Source organism: Rhinolophus ferrumequinum, chromosome 9 (genome assembly GCF_004115265.2).
Source record: "Rhinolophus ferrumequinum isolate MPI-CBG mRhiFer1 chromosome 9, mRhiFer1_v1.p, whole genome shotgun sequence".
In the NCBI taxonomy this organism is placed as follows: Eukaryota; Metazoa; Chordata; class Mammalia; order Chiroptera; family Rhinolophidae; genus Rhinolophus; species Rhinolophus ferrumequinum.
Window position 1 is genome coordinate 1575799 of NC_046292.1, and position 16186 is coordinate 1591984.

At 61.9% G+C, this 16186-nt stretch overlaps 2 protein-coding genes across 5 annotated transcripts in view; one reads left to right on the top strand and one right to left on the bottom strand.

Annotated features, from left to right (window-relative positions):
* Nucleotides 1–918: 918 nt before the first annotated feature.
* On the bottom strand, nucleotides 919–10575 carry LOC117027276 (E3 ubiquitin-protein ligase MARCH11). 3 transcript variants are annotated; one of them, XM_033114853.1, is made up of 2 exons: nucleotides 10052–10575; nucleotides 919–1331 (listed from the first exon to the last, which is right to left on the bottom strand). In XM_033114853.1, exons 1-2 carry the CDS (start codon nucleotides 10560–10562, stop codon nucleotides 1321–1323), a joined length of 522 nt encoding a protein of 173 aa, XP_032970744.1. In that variant the 5' UTR covers nucleotides 10563–10575; the 3' UTR covers nucleotides 919–1320. The 3 variants fall into 3 exon arrangements, with proteins under 3 accessions (XP_032970744.1, XP_032970741.1, XP_032970743.1); XM_033114850.1 differs by lacking the exon at nucleotides 919–1331 and adding an exon at nucleotides 1341–1681; XM_033114852.1 differs by lacking the exon at nucleotides 919–1331 and adding an exon at nucleotides 8435–9192.
* Nucleotides 10576–10985: 410 nt separating this feature from the next.
* Nucleotides 10986–16186, top strand: part of PRDM16 (PR/SET domain 16) — a 313325-nt gene continuing 308124 nt past the window's right edge. For both annotated transcript variants that reach the window (XM_033114847.1, XM_033114848.1), the window contains exon 1: nucleotides 10986–11102. In XM_033114847.1, coding sequence (XP_032970738.1) covers nucleotides 11066–11102 — 37 coding nt within the window. In that variant the 5' untranslated portion in view covers nucleotides 10986–11065. The remainder of the gene's footprint in view (nucleotides 11103–16186) is intronic.

Here is a 16186-nt window from a genome sequence, read left to right on the forward strand (position 1 = left end):
GAATAAAAGGCCACACTGCAATCTGTGGATGCCTCACCTCGGTCAGCACCTATTTCCTGCTGGCTTCCAACCAAGGGTCTCCCGTCGATGGCCCCAGGGTTGGCGCTGGACTGTGGTCTGGCTCATTGCCTCTTAAAACCTTCACCTGCCCAAGACACCTCTGCCTTTCCTTCCGCAGTTACTGTAGGCAACCACCAGTCTGCATTCTGTCCCTGTGGATTGCCTGTTCCGGATACTTCATATAAATCAGATCACAATATGTGCCTTTTAATGTCTGGCTTCTTTCACGTGGCACGTCCTCAAGGCTCACCCATGTCGGAGCACGTGTGAGAACTTCATTCCTTTTGACGGTCAAATACCATCCCATGGTGTGGAGCAACCACGTCTCCCTGACCCACCTGTGGCGATTTTAATGTTCCTCATTCATGTCAACTTGATTAAGCTCTAACAGCTAGACTCACATTTGAGGCATCTGTATCACGTGATAAGACAGGAGACAGTTAACACAAAAACCTGGGTGGTGGTCACTTTGGGACTGGCAAGGGGATACGCTTAGAGCATGAGGCTGCACAGAGAGCTTTGGAGAAAATGGTCCCGGGCTCGTCCTTTGCCGAGGTGCGCAGGCCGGTGCTCATGTGACACCCATCAGTGTGTGCACGTGCGTCTTACACACTCATCAAGCTGTATGCTCATTTCCAAATTCTTAAAAGAGCTTTAAAAGCTTTTTAAACATGCTCGCTCCGTGGTGGTGTTTTAAATGGTAGACTTATTGAGATTAATTCACGTAGCCAAACACCATGTAAAAATGTACAATTCAGTGACGTTTAGCACGGTCACAGTGTTGCACAGCTGTCTCCTCTATCTCATTCCAGAAGATTTCATCTTCCCAGGAGAGCCCACCCCCATTGAGCAGCTACTCCCACTTCCCCCGCCCAGCCCCTGGCAATCACTAATCTATTTCCTGTCTCTATGGATTTGCCCATCCCAGACATTTCACGTGAATGGAATCATACCAATACGTGGCCTTTTGTGACTAGCTTCTCTCACTGAGAAGACAGTTTTTGAGGTTCATTCGTGTAGTGGCACGTGTCAGCTCTCCATCCCTGTTTATGGCCAGGACTCCTCTGTGGTGTGGACAGGCCTCCTCTCGTTCCCACATCGGTGCTGATTTTCCTGTTTGTCCTTTACTTCGTGTGAATAGTCTGCAGCTGGACTCATCGCGGGTCTCGGAGACCCAGAGGTCCTGCAGCTTCTGCTGGGTCTGCATGAATTCTTGGGGACGCTTTCAGCCTTGGATCGTGCAATTCCAGAGCAAAGGCTTTACAAGCAGCCTGTGGAGATGAAACAGTTTTCACCGTTTAGGTCTGGTTCTGCTGGCTTGACCTAGGGAGAGACCTTTCTGATGTCCTGGGCCGAGCAAAGAAAAAAGAGCAGCAAGGATGCCAGGGCGGCTTTTCCAATTTTGCAAAAAGTGCACACACACAAAAGGAAAAGCACTAAACGCACGTTCGATGGGGCAGTCAGCCTTCAATGAATGACATCATTTGTAGAACATAAATCTTGGTTTGTGTGATTTATTTATGTTAAGAAATCCACATATGATGCTGAGTTTTCAATGGCTTTGTTTAAGTGATAGTTTTTCCTTTTTAGTGAAAGTTGGAGCGAGGATAAACAGCTCCAGCTGTAAAAATTAAAGGCGGAGGTGAAGCCAAGGTGATTATTACACAAAAAAGCTGAGTGGGGAGGGGTATTTGGCCCTTCTATCCTCTAAAATGAAAATTACCCTCTGCCACGATGTGCCATGAACAATTACCTGCTGTTCATTAATTAACGTATTTTAAAAGCACCACGTTTCTACTAGACACTGTTATTTCTCTAATGTGAAAACTGGCTTATTCGTGTTTATTAGAACAACTATGTCCCACGTGGTCTGGGCTCAGTGCACACTTAACTGACACATATATTTTTTAAATGACACATTTTATGATTGGAAATACCTTACTAGAAGCCTAGATGCTGAGCTTGACTTACTTGCTGTGTTAGCCCCACACTGGGCCCCTGAAGCCACTGGCTGGGTTGCGGGGCCTGCCCCCAGAATAATTCCGGGATGGCCGCCCTGAGCGGGCAGCTTGACTCCCCAGTGAGACTCTGAGGAAATATGGACCCCACACGGCTGTCTTTCTGGACACAGGCAAATAAATGGTTATTGTCAGGAGCACATGGCTGACCTGGAGAGCAGAGCACTCTGGAGCACATGCCCCATGGCACCCAGGGAAGGGTCCCGGGCACAAACCCCTCCGCAGCGTTGCCTCTGTCACGTGCATACCCTGGAGAGCGTCGTCTTGCTGTCAGTGTTACCTGGAGTCAGGCTTTGTGGTCAGGCGCTGAACCCCTCTCTCCTGCCTCTGTGACAGGCCTTGCATCTCTGATCCTCAGTTTCCCCATTTGTAAGGTGGAAGCAATCGCAGTTCCTACTGAATGGGATTGTTGTGAGTGAGGGTCCCATAACACCCTGAAGCATCCCAGGGGTGGAAGCCAAGCCGGACGACGGCCAGCACCCTGCCTGGCACAGGAGTCTGGCACCATCTGGTTCCATCCCTCCAGGCCAGGGAGCCCCACGAATAGACAGTCTCTCCCAAGGGTGCTCTTTCCACCATGTCCCCTGCCTCCATCATCTCGCTGAGGCCTCCGAGCAAGCCGGATGCCTCATCCAAATGTGTGCTGCGCAGCAGTGGACCTGGGTGGCTTGCTCACTGCTTGGGTCCCTCACACGGGGCTGGCGCTGGCTGCTGAATGCAGGCAGCCCTTTGCAAGTTGGGGCTGATGAGGGACAGGTCACTGAGCACAGGGCTACTGCCTCCACTGCGCTGCGATGTCCTATAAAGTTGCCCCTCCTCTCCTTCTGTCTGTCCCCGGGCTGAAACCAGGCTGCAGAGATTCCAGGGTCACTTTCTATGCACTCAGCACACTTCATTCATTCGTGACTCCATTCATTCATTCATTCATTCATTCACTCACTGAGCTCCAAGCAGGCTCCCGGGCTTGGGCCAGGCACTGCAGCTTTGGAGTGGTCAGACACCCTGAAAGCTCCAGGTCTGCTGGAGGAAACCCCTTCACGGCCAACCCGCACAGGGAGACTGTTAGTTCCAGCAACACTGTCCTTACCGGGGCCTTTGCCACATGTGAAAGAATGAGTGCTAGGCTGCAGCATGATCCAAGAGCTTCGGGCCCCCCAGGGCACAGGTGGTGGGCCTGTGAGAAGCACCAACTGCAGGTGCCAGGAGACCAGCTGGCCCTCCACCCTGACCAGGCAAGACCAGGGCAGGCCAAGGTCAGGAGGGTGGGGCCTGACACTGAGAACCTGTTAAGACCTGCCTTACAGCTCCAGACGCCCTATCCTCAGGCCTGGCTGACTTGCCCTCTGTGTCCAGCCAGAGAGAAGGTCACTGCCCTCCATGGGTCCACTCAGAGCCTCCATGGCCAGGCCTTGTTTCTGTGGGAGGAGGGGCCAGAGGGTGGCCAGACCCTGCCACTAACAGTGCTGCTCCAGCAGCCTGCAGAGCTCCCAGGAAGCACGAGGTTCCGCCCTGCATGCTGCCATCCCCACAATAACCTCTGGCTTGCCTGTCTGCACATTACACATTAAGAAATTCGGGCATCCAGAACGCTGAGGTGGGGGAGCAGCCCTAGGGTCTCAGAGGCTGTAAGCTAAGGTGCCTTCTGTCCTCACACACCCAGCTGTCTGCTTGCTCTGGAAGGAGGTTTTTTTTTGGGGGGGGGTCATAGCACAAACACATAAGGGAAGCAGGGAAGCCCTCCCATGTGCGTGGGGGGCAGTGCCCAGCAATCCCTCTGCTGCCCCCCAACCAGGCTCAGCATTCCCATTAGAATTCCGCTGATATCATGGGGGAGGACTGCTTAAGGCTGGGACCATGCCATCTCCACCCGAGTCCCCAGGCCTGGCACATAGCTTCTCCTCTTGAGGTCCTTTGACCTGCCTGGGCTGCAGAGGGCTTGGGGCCTTGTGCACATGTACCTTCATTGGGGGGTTTTGGGGTGATACGCAGGAGGGAAGGATGGGGGGAACACCTGCCTTCCCCTGCAGGTGGCAAAGCCTGGGGTAGTGGACACCAGAGCCAGTAGCGTGAGTCCTGCTCCCTTCCTGGACATGAGCTCTTGCACTGGCAGCTGGGGCAGGGGCAGAAGGCCCTGCCCCTGGAGGACATGCAGACTGATTCCATCACCTTCGGTCACGCAGCAGAGGTAATTATTTTCCCTGCCGGGGGCAGTCCTGATCTCCACCCATTTCTTGGCTGTTGGCTCAGGTAGCCGAGTCTCCACCCGAAGCCTGCCGAGATTACTGGTTTAGTAGCAAGCAAAGCGGGGCGGGGGAGGGGGTGTCTGCTTGGGTGCCCCCCTTGCCACTCCATTGCCCTCCTTCCTCCCGCATGATCCTGCCCAGAAGCGGTAGTCGGCCTGGAAAATTTGCTCAGATCTGTGCCCCCTCCCCCTGCTCTCCCACCCTACCCCCCGCAGTCAAAATTCGGACGCTAGTTTAAGGGGATAGCTGCACCTGGGCTCCCAAGGTCCCGCCCCGAGAGCCCCGCCCAGACGTGCCAGGCACGCCCAGTCCCTGCACCTGGATTGCTGCTGTAGTCCCGGGGGTAGAGAAGAACCGGAGAGAGACGCGTTTTTTTCCCGCCCCCACGGAGCTCAGCTGGGACCCAGGCCTCTATCGCCTGCCCTTCCTTCCTGGCAGCCCCAGCACTCGCCCTCTGCAAGATATGGGGTGCGGGGTGGACCACCCTAGAGCTGGAGCCTGGTGTGTTAAACCTCCCTGCGTCCTGGGCCCCAGGGGAGTTGGAGAACACCTCCCAGGGCGAGCCAAACCGCTCCAGGGGGGGAGCTGGACCCTCATCGTCCTCCACCAAGCTCTGGAGAGGGGAATTCGAGGATGGCGCGAATGAGGGGATGGGCGTGAAGAGCAGGGATGGGCAGAGATCGCCCAAGAACAACGCGCCCCTTCCGCTGTGGCCGGTTCCTCTGAGCCCCACTGCGCAAACGTGGCCCCAAGGGGCCGGCTGCGCGGCCCCTGCTTGGCGTTTTCCACTCGTCCTTTCTCTCTCCAACCTCACATAAACCCATGAGAGGGGCATAGGAGGGTCTGGCTCCATTTCACAGATGGGGAAACTGAGACGTGGAGGAGAAATCCACCGCAGCTCCCTGTCCAGGGTCGCATCTGCAGGGTGTGGAGCCCTCAGGAGCAAAGACCAGATTTCGTTTCCAAACTAGGAGGGTCCGCGGCTGTGGGGGGGAGGGGGGTCAGGGACTGCGGCCCAGAAGAGAGAAGGAGGGGCCTTTGCACAAAGAGGGTGCAAGCCGATTTGGGGAGTCTCCTCAGGTACCAGGCGGCCAGGCCAGGGTCCTCGATTCTGGAGCGAGGGCTCGGGTGGGGTCGCGAAGAAATGGCTCCCACCCAGCGGCTCCCGGGACTTGATCGCCGGAAAGGCGACGCGGTTAACCGTTTTCGTTGTTGCCAGGGCTCTGACCGCGCGCAGCCAGAACCGGGAGCAGGAGCCGGCGGCCGTGTCCATGCGGGCAGCCTTTGGAGAGGCCACAATGCCACCTCAGCCGCGCGCAGCTCTGAGGACGCTGCAGGGCCAGGACGCGGGGGGAATGGAGCTGCTTGCGCGTGCGGGGCCGGCGGCCTGGGGGTGCGGGTGGCGCGAGGGTCCCCGCTCCGAAAGATGCCGGCTACCGGGGGCACGGGGTGGGCGCACCGCTCAGGATCAACGCAAACCGAACAACGGGATTCGTTGGCGGATTTTTAAAGGTTCTCGGACGGAGGGGGAAAGCGTGGGAAACCAATTCCGTTTATTGCTCCCCGCGGCAGCGGCCGCCCGCGCGCTGCAGCTGGAGCCCCGTGGCTCGGCGATCACTTGGTCCGGACCCACTGTGCACGCCGCCGAGGAGGGGTCGTCGGGGCTGCCGGCACCTCCTGGATAAAAGGTTTGGGTCCGGATACTGGCGCCTACTCCCTCCCAGGCTCAAACGGGGAGTTCAGGCCCACGGCCTCAATCTCTTAAATTAAAAATCAAAACAAAAACAAAAACCTCCCGATTACCACCCACCCCAAATGGCACGTGGCAGACCCCAGGTGCCTGCCTGAGAGTGCTGGGGCGGTGCTGAGAGATTGTCGCCCCAGCCAGGATTCCAGGATGCAGGTGGGCAGAGAAATCTCGGGACCTTCCCTGGACGCTGCTCATCTTCTAGGGACGATGTCCGCCTGCCCCACAAGGAAGAAGGTCCAAACACCTGCGGTTTGCTGGAAGTTCGCTGTGTGGTCCACATTCCTGGGAAGTCCCGGTTGCCAGTATTGCCCGGTCTCCCTGTCACCCGCTCCAGATCCGGGGACTGGGTGTGGGCACCCAGAGGCCTCCACTCGGAGCGGCTTAGGGAACAGCCTTGCACAACACTTAGGAACTCACTGGGCCAGAAACTGGGACCTGTGTCCTGTCCTTGAAATTGATCTGGGTCACAGTGAATTTCCCTGGGGCTGGGGTAGGCAGAGGAGCAAAAGGGGGCCTGCAATAGTAACCCAGAGCCCGGAGGCTCCGGTGGCCCCAGTCTGGAGCGGAGGCGTGGTGCCGGGGAAAACACTGCGAGTGGCGGCCTCCTCGGGGAGGAAATGGCCCTGGAGGTTGTCTGTGCCCTGCCCCCACCGCAATTCTTGACCAAACACTCGAGCTAACCATTCGCCCCAGGCTGCAAAGCGTCTGCGTTCAGTCCCCAACGCATTCCCTGCCGGGCGCCAGGACCACCATGTTTTCTCCTCCGCGGCTGGTCTCCAGTTTGTCCCTGAGCGTACAGCCTTCCGATGCTCAAATCTGGGAGACGTTTCCATCTAGTGTAGAGCAGGGGAACGAGCCCAGAGGGGAGGCCTGTATCTCCGTCAGACTTGATGCCGCATGTGGAGGGTGGGGTGAGGCCTGGCGGTCTGGACCCCTTCTGGGGCAGTTCCGTGTCTTTGAGGAGAGCCCATGTGTAAACTAAGGGAGAAGAACTTGTATTCTTTTAGCTACTCAGTGTCTTTCTGAGCAGGAACCAGAGCGTGAGCAAACCTGGAATCTGATAGAGCCCAGAGACTGAGTGCCTGACAGCCTGCAGCTGAGCTCAGGGAGCCCAGAGGGGAGCATGGAAGGAAAGCGGAGAACCCGGCCAGAGAACCCTCTGCCCCATAGGTGGCTGGCCGTTCCCACCACCCAGCACGCAGCCTGTAGCAGGCTCCTTGGGGCCTGAGGGCCTGGACAGGGGGGCTGGGCCGGCTCTGACCCTGCTGCTCCAGGCATACAGACCTCAAAACGCAGACCTCCTCTACAGAGGCCGAGCCTCTGTGAGTTGGCTAGGAGCACGGGTCCTGGCGGAGCAAAGGGACGCTTCAGCGGGTGCGAGAGTGCATGCTGGCCCCAGTGCGGTTTTACTCCCTATGAGCTGCTCGGAATCCCGGGAGTTGGGGACTCGCCTTACTCGTTGCCGTTACAATGCCCACTACAGAACTTCAGGACTGGCTTTGCTCCGTCTCCCAAACCTGACCCTTTCCCAAAGGAGTTCCCCTGACGCTGGGTCTCCAGCTGCACTGCCCTATAAGCTGGACAGGCTGGGAGCGGGCAGAGCCCCGGCTGAAGTGGGTCCCGGTACCCCAGAAGTTGATGGTAAAAGTCCCTTTTCCAGTCCCCTGACCCAGCACTAAAGTGGGTTCTGAAACTCAGAGTGGAGGCCATGTCTGTGCAGCCGAGCCCCAGCTCAGCAGCCCCTGACAAGCCTGGCGGTCACTGGGCATGTGGTGGGCAGCATGCCCGTCCCCAGTGCAGTGTCCCCTCGGCGGCATCGGCCACAAGATTTCCCACAGCCTGGCTCACTTTGAAAACTACCCGTAAGCCTTTCAGTATTACCGAAATGAAAACTGGGCTCCACTCGCCCACACCTGTTCCCCTAAGTCCCACATGTCCTCGGGCAGGACACAGAGCTGGGGGCCCCCGGAGGACCTGCCTCTGATTTTCCCTGCTTCACCCTCCCTCTCGCTGGGACTCCACAAGGCCTGACCTGCTCTCCATTCTAAGTCTGGCCACGTGGGGGCAGGGCCTGGTCAGGCCAGGGCCATGGCCTTGGGGACGGCCTGTCCAGGCTCCTCGAGCTGATCGGCTGATTGGAGAGAGCCCTCCCGCACAGGGGCTGCAGCACATGGAGATGCCTGTCTCCGGGGTCAACCTTGATTTCCAGAGCCCTCTCTCTCCCCAGGCTGGCCCAGATGTGCAGTCTCACCCCCAGCCCAGCAGGGTCCTAGCAGGGGGCAGGGAAGAGAGCGCAACCTCGCATCCCCCCCCCCCCCCCCCCCCCCCCCCCCCCCCCCCCCCCCCCCCCCCCGCCCCCAGCCTCCTGCCCTCCTTCCCCAGGCCCTGGCAGGGTGCGGTTCCAGAATCTACAGGATGTCCAGGCCCAGCCTGGCCAGGGCTCTGAGGATTTTAATCGCCTCCTGAGCTGAGGAAGGGAGCAGAGAGAGGGCCTGATGAGCTGGGGTGCCCCAGGACAAGTCTGGGCCCTCCCAGCCTTGGGGTCACTGGCTGCTTCCAGGGCAGGGGAGCCAGTGCTGGTCTGGGCTCAGGGGTCGGGAGGGGACCTACTCTGCAGGTGGGAGGCTTCACAGGCACCCCGTATTCTCCCAGGCCTCATACACAACCTCACTGGGAGGTTCCCTACAAGGGGTCCTGGAGTGCCAAGATATGAAGGTGACCCCGTGTTCTCTCTGGCCAGCAGCTCTAGCCAGTTAGGTCCACCGGCGAAGCCTGCCTTGGCTGAGTTAGGTGGGCAGTTCTAGAGCTCCGGGGTTCCGGCTCCCTTGCCGCCTGCCTCTGTCAGTGACCACCCTGGGAGTGGGCAGGAGTGGGCTCTCAGCTGGCTAGGGCCAGCAGCAATGCCCTAGTGCCCCTGTGGGCACACTCCCCACCGAGTCCTGGAGAGCCAAGTAGCAAGGCCCAGGGACCCTCTGAGCCCAGCAGTACTGCGCTCAGCCCACGGGGAAAGGCAGTCAGAGTGTTTGGGGAGGGAGGAGGGCGAGAGGCCCTCGGAAGGACGGGCGGGCACTGGGGCTGGGGTGCCCGGACGCTCAGTGCTGCTGCCGCGGGCAACACTCACCTAAGGGCAGGAAACAGCGGAAGAGACAGTCAGTGAGAACCAGAGACGGGCAGAGCGCCTTCTCCGTCCGGGGCAGTGAGCGGGGCGCAAGAGTGGACACCCCCAAGCAGTGGGAGCTCTGTTGGGGTTCCCATCCCGGTAGGGAAGCGGCTGCCGGCTTAAGAGGCCCAAGGCCCAGAGCTCCACCGGCACTGGCTCCTGCCAAGCCTGGCTCTGTGGGCATTTTCCTCTGGGGAAGCGTTGGCCATACACCCCTCGCCATCAGGGTGCCTCTGCCAGGACCCTGGGGTCTCGGGTTAGCTCCCTGGCCGTGGCCCGTTGGCCTCTTTTATGAGCAGAGAGCACCGGGTTGGAATGTAAGTCCCAGGGAAGGCACTGCTGGTCTCACTGCACAACACAGGGGAGGGGCAGGAGCAGGAGGTCTCCCAGGTGGCAGACACCCCAAATCCGGGCTGGACCCCTTTCAGGCTCAGGCTGACTCTGCAACCGCTCCAAGTCCTGCAACCTGGCAGAGCCCTGGTCCTGGAAGGGCCCGGGGCTCGGCCCTCCGGTGGCTTCCAATTCATTTTTGAATCCCAGACAGACACACTCGACTGAGGAATTCTCACTGTCCCCACCGTGTCCTGGGCCCAGACATCCTGCCTGCCCCCAGCCCAGCCCTCCCCTGCCGCCCCTCGTAGTTTGAGGGCTGAGGGCAGAAGGAGAACCCGGTGGGCGCCCGCCCCCGCTCCTCCACCTGCTTCGCCAGCTCTCCCACCCTGGAAACACCTGGCCCGAGCGAGGCGAGGGGGGAGTGTCCCCAGAGGCCCCGGTCCCTGGAGGTGGTCCAGCTCGTGCGCTCGCGCGGTTGGGTACTCACCTGGGGGCCGCAGAGGCAGGAGTACGCGGGTTGCCCCCAGGGCGGAGAGGTGCGGGGACGCCGGGTGTGCGGACAGCTGTCCCCGCGATGCCTCCCTGGTGCCCGGCGAGTTGCTCCCCGCAGCTCCGCGCGGGACCGAGGGCGGCGGGTCCGAGTCCCGCCCGCGGCCCGGGCAGTGGCAGAGCGCGGAGCTGGCGGCGCTGCCGCTGTTGTTTTTGAGACCAGAAGCCCGAAGCAGCGGCGGTTGGGTGGGGGCAAAGGGGAGGGGCAGGGGCCGGGGAGGGGGGCGGCGGCCCGGAGGGGCCTTCGAAGGAGCCGGGTTCGGGTGTGTGGGCCCGGACACCCCCTCAGCCGATCGGGCCAAGGGCTCGGACCAACGCGGGAGAGAGAGAGAGGAAAGCGGGCTAGGGTGATGGTAAACCCAAAGCTTTTTAATTAGGACTAAAATGCAATAAAAGGAAGCAAAATCAGCCAGACCCACGTCCGAACTGTCGGCGCGTTTGCCCCACATCCAAGGAAGTCGTGAGGGCAAACGCAGCCGCCACTCTATCTTCGGCCGGCTGGGGCGGGAGCAGCAGCGCAGCGCGACGCACGGGAAGGGTGGGGGGATAGTCACCTCGCCTCCGGGGCCACCTGGGTCCTTTTAAAGTGTCCGGGGTGCGGGCCCCGGGCGGGAGCGCCCAGCCCGGAATGTTTTCTTAAAGGGCCAGTTCCGAGCTGCGCTGAAAAGGGGGGTGGGGGAAAGGGGCGGGGGGAGAGATAAGTGAGGTGAAGCCCGGGAAGGCCGAGGAGAGCCCCCCAATCCCGCGCCGAGGCGGCGGGCGGCGGCGGCAGCGCGACGATGAGGATGATGAATACATTGCAAAGTTTTTTTGGCCCCGGCGAGGGGTGTCAGATTGAGTGCTCTGTGCGCATGTGCGAAGGTGTCCAAACTGACAATGCTGGGGAGATGAAGATAGTGTGTAGCTGCTTCTGGACTCAAGGAGGAGGAGAGAGATTCCGCGAGCCGACACCATGCGATCCAAGGCGAGGGCGAGGAAGCTAGCCAAAAGTAAGTCTCCTGCGCTCGGCCGCGCCGCGCCAACCGGCCCGGGCCTCGGGGCCCGGGCGTCCGGGCCAGGGGTGCGCGTCGGGGCGAGGCCGGCGCGCCTCAGGCTCCTGGCCCCCACATCGGCCGCGCGGCCCGGGGGCTGCTCCGCCTCTCGCGCTCCGGGCGGCCGGGCTCGGCGCGGAGGCTCGGGGCGCCCGGGCCGCGCGCTCCCCGCAGGCGCCGGCCCCCTCCTCGCTGAACCCCCTCCCCCCCGTCAGGCGCTCGGGCCCGGGAACCCGAGGCGCGCGGTGGGGGCCAGGGAGGGGGGCGGAGGGGGAGGGCTGGGGGTGGAGGGGAGCGAAAAGCGAAAGTTAGCGAAAAGTTGACGAAAGGGGAGAGCAACTTTTTCCTCCTCGCTCGCTCTCTCCCTCTCTCTCTCCGAGTGGCTCTCAGCCCTGGTCAAATCATATTCCGGGCTTTTGAAATAGTGGGCGCTAGAGCACCGCCTTTGGCGTCGGCCAGCCGGGCGCAGAGGAGGGAGACCCCGAGCCGGGGAGGGGGCGGAGGAGGGGGCGCGGGCCGGCGCCCACCGGCTCCGCGGGCGCGAGGGCACGGGTGGCGAAAGCAGGACAGCCACAGCCACTTGGGAAGCAAAATGGAGACGTTTTCCTGGGCTTGGAACTATGGTCGTGAAGTTTATTCCCACTGGTGTCCCGCGCGGCGGAGGGCGCTCCTCTGTGACTCCGGCAGCCCACGCGGGCCGCCCAGGCGCCGGTGCCTCCGGCAGGAGTGTCCCCACCCGGCCGCCTTCCGACCCGCCGCTGCCGCCACCACCCTCCGCCCCGCTCGGACCCTCCTGCACCCCTTCGCCTGGCACAGCCGTGAGGCCCGGCGGGAATAGAGCTGCCCCCGGCGAGACTGCCCGGTTCCCGGCCTTACTTTCTCTTTCGCTCCGTCTCGGGCCGAGCCCCGGGCTCCGCGCGCCCAGCCCTCCGCCTCCGGGTCCTCGCCGCCAGCCGAGTGCTCCCGCTGCCTGCGCTACCGCCCGCCGCTGCGCCTCGGGGCCACCCGTGCGCCCTCCGCGCCCCAGCGCCAGCGCCATCGGCCGGGAGGCCCACGGGCCCGAGTGGCGTGCAGGTGGGGGCGGCGGCGCAGCCGCGAGAGTGCGGCTCCCGCAGCCCTGGCCGAGGCCCGGCTGCAGCGAAGCGGAGAGCGCCGCGCGGAGCGGAATCGGCGCCTCCTGCTCTCGCTGCCCGCTTCTCTGCCGGCCGCCGGCCCACTGGCGGAAGGGGCGCGCGTCCTACTCCTCTTGGGAACCCTGCCCGACCACCAGGCAGTTCAGCCCGCTCCTCCTCGGCCTGACCCGGCCGGGCCTCGCAGCACTCAGGGCCGACCCTAAGCGTGAGCCCGCTGGGCGCGAAACTCCCGACAGTTTGGGGAAGAAGTTCTGCTCTCCGGGTTCGGTATTGGCGCGGCTCGGCCCGACAGCGACCCCGCGGTCGTAGGCCGCGTGTCTAGCTCGCCGGGGAAAAGCAGCCTATGCGGGACTCCCCTGCACTCCGCCGGTGGCTTTTGGGGCCCTTCGGGAAGGCGCCGCCGCTTTTCAGCCAGTCTCCTCTGCCCAGGGCTTCTGGCCTCGGCCTCCCCCGCTTCTCTCTCGTAACCTCTGGCCCCTCTTGGTGCGAACAAGGCCCCCGGTTCGGGGTTGGCCCGGCTGTGCACGCGCTACCTGACAGCCGGCAGGGGCGTGGGGTGTGCGTGTTGGTGTGCATGTTGGGGTCTGTGTGCAGTGTGGGCCCCCTCAGAGTCTCGGTTCAGGCTGCCAGCCTCCTGGGTCAGGCTCTCTGAGGAAGGGCCTGAAGCTGGAGAGAGAATGTGAAAAGTGGCCGCGCTCTTTCCTGGTCTTCGCTGCAAGCGAGTGGCGCTCAGCGTGCCTGGCGGCAGGGAAACTTCCCATGCCCCCAGCAGGCGGCCAGTCTGGCCACCATTCTGGCCTTCGGCTCTCTGTCTGCCCCACCTCTGCCAGGTGGGGAAGGTTGCCCAGGCCAGGTTCTGCTCAGGACCTAGATGGTGGCTGGCAGCCTCCAGCGTAGCCTGGAGGCCAGAGGACAGGACCAAGGGTAGGGCGGCACACAGGTTTCCCCTTCCTGGGAGTCTTTAGTGAGAAAAAGCACAGGCGAGCAGGTCTGTCAGGCCCAGACCAGGTGGAGCCCACACCAGGGCAAACATTGGGGACCCCTCCCTCTTGGGCCCCACAGCTGGGACAGCTGCCCCAAGCCCCCCCCCAAAAAAGGTGGTGGCTGAAGCAGGCACAGAAACGCGGCTGCCTGCCTGACAACAGAGCTCAGGACCCGCTGAGGAATTTCATTTCAGTGGACAATATTTTAAGCAGATGTGGATATCCCAGGGGACCTGACTCTATTACCTGAATCCCAGGCAGAGGGCAGCTCAGGGCCACCAACAGAACCTCCCCCTCTAGGCCACATAGCGGCCAGAGCCAGGGCCTGGGGCTGGCGGGGAGAGGTCATAGTTACAAGGCCAGTGTGCAGGGCTGGGCTGTGCCTGCAGCCATGTGCTGGGCAGGGAAGGACTACCAGGTGGGTGTGTGTGACCGCCTGACTCTGAGCTTGGGGGGCTGCACCAGAGGGTGCCTCTGGGGCTGTAATTTCGTTTGTGTTTCCCCAGGACCCCACTCCAGGGGGTCTGTCTTGCTGGGCCTGCACTCCGTGGTCCCCCACTGGGGGCTCTGAGGTGAGCTTTCCAAGGGCAGAGGCTACTGGGCTGCTGTTCAGCTGCTGGGAAACCCACCACCTCCTCAACCTGGGCTTGGGAGGCAGGAGGTAGAGTGAGGGTCACAGGTCGTGTCCAGGGTCCCCTCACATAGGCTGGGGCAGGGCCGTCCTGTGGGGAAATAGGGCTGTCCCTGCGGAACATTTAAAAACAAAATGCCTGACAAAAGCTTTGTGTTTCTGCCTGTGTTGTGAGCCAGGTGGGCAGGTAGGGGGTCAACACAGTTGTGGTCCCTCCTGACCTCTGTGCAGGGAACGATGGGCCCCAAGAGACTGTGCCCAGCCAGGGGCTCCATCCGAGCAGCCCCTGAGGCCTAGTCCCCTTGGAGGTGACAGATCCCAGGGTCTCAGACCCTGCATATCCTGGGTCTGGGGATGGTGGCCTATGAATGACTGCTGCCTAGCCCCTGGAGTGAAGGTGGGGCCTGCGACCTCTGCTAGATGTGGCTTTTCATGTGTCTTGTGTGTGTTTCAGGGTGATGTGTGTGAGAAAGGTGTATGTGACAGGGTGGGGGAGCCAGGCTGCAGGCTGAGCTCCCAGCCCCTTCCTTCTTCCCCCTCCACCTCGGAAACAGGCCAGGCTCCCTCTCTGCTGGCCCCTGCCCTTCTCCCACCCGCGGAAAGTCTGCCTTTCCACCATTCCTTTCCCTGGAGCTGGGCAGCAGCCTCCTGTTTGCACGCCTGGTAGGGTAGCAGCGCCAGGAACTGTCCGGTGGGACTGGAGCGTCTAGCCCGCTTCGGGCGAAAACGCGGAGGCAGCGGTGGAGGGGCGGGGTGCAGGGCTGCCGGCCAAGGCCAGGGGCCCTGCCTCGGTGCGCAGAGGCCCCAAGGCTGATTTCGCGCTCTGCTGGCGGGTGTGCCGTGGCTGGGGGCCTTCTAGAGGAAGGCAGGGGGGGTACCAAATCCTGTTTGTGGAGTGACCTCCCAGCGGGCTCCTCAGAGAAGGGGAGCTGCACTCTATGGCCCCCAACACCCAATGCTCCTCCAGCGCTGCCTGCTTTTCCTGTGTGCTACTATCGCACAGCAGGTGCCGGCTAGGCCTCCCCCACCGCCCTGCCCGCGGCTCCCGGGCACCCTGGGTTCCCCTTCTGAGCAGAGAGCAGGGCATGGGACCTGGTACCTTTTTCTGTTAAGAGGCTAGGTGCTGGTGGGGGGGTGGGGGGGCTCCCCCCACCGGGCTCCTAGGAGAGGCCAGCCAGCTCTCTGGGCCACTTTGGGCGTGATTAGCCCCATTTTATTCAATTCGGAGGCAATTAGGGATCCTTGGGGGGCTGGGGCTGGTAATTAAGGTGATGTATAATTAGAGTTTCAACAAAAATTATCCAGGATTAAAAATCTTTTGAATAATTTCGTTTAAAAATTTCAAATAGTGCTAAATACAATTTATCAGGGTTTGAATCAAACCCGTGTAACAAGTCTTGGACACCGCAGCTCATGTCGCCGGCGCAGGAGGACAGGGAACGGCCAGGACGCCGTCCCCATGAGGGAGAGAGAACTTCTCGCAGCGAAGGGAGCGCCGGGCCTCGCTGCGGGTAGAAGGGTGGCCGCGGGCGCAGACTCACTCGGGTGGCCCAGGGCTCCAGACAGCGCGGGCCCACCGCGCGGGGCCTGGGAACCCCAGCTGAGCCGACGATTACCGCAGCGGCTCCGGGTTCTCCGCACACAAAGTCGCGGCCAACAACCGCGCGGAGGGAGCAGTGCTCGCGTCTACACCCGGCAGCCGGTTCATGGCGATGGATGCGCCCAGGCGCCTCTGGCCCCAGCGCAGCGAGTATAGCTCCCTTCACCTCCTGGGCTGCGGTCCGGCCCCAAGTGTCTCTGCCCCTTGGCTTCCTGGACAGAGAAGGGTGGGTTCCTCGCCCGGATCCCTCGACTGTCGACCCTGGTGCAGACTCCGCGGGCGGCTGGCCCATGTTCCGTTCGCAGTCGCTTCTCAGACCTGGGTGCAGAGAGAGGCCGGATGGGGTGGGAGCGTGGGTCTAAACGGGGCAGTGGGGGAGGAGGAGACGGTGTGGAGCGGACCGAGGTGGAAGGTGGAGGTTGGGCTTTCCGGGATCGAACCCCAGCTCCCTGGGCCGCGTTAGCTGGTGCAGCTTCCCCGAGGTGATGTGTGGGCCCTGGCATTCGCTCCACGCACCTGCCTGCCTGGGGAGGCCGGAACAGGCTGCAGCCTGAGCCAGAGTCCATGCTCCGGTCCCTGGCCCCTGCCGATGCGGCAGCCTCCAGGGAGAAGGTCAGGGTTCCTTTAGAGGTCACTATGGTCCACGTGGAAGACATGACCCCATTCCCCTTCACTGACCCTGAGGAGGCTGGAGT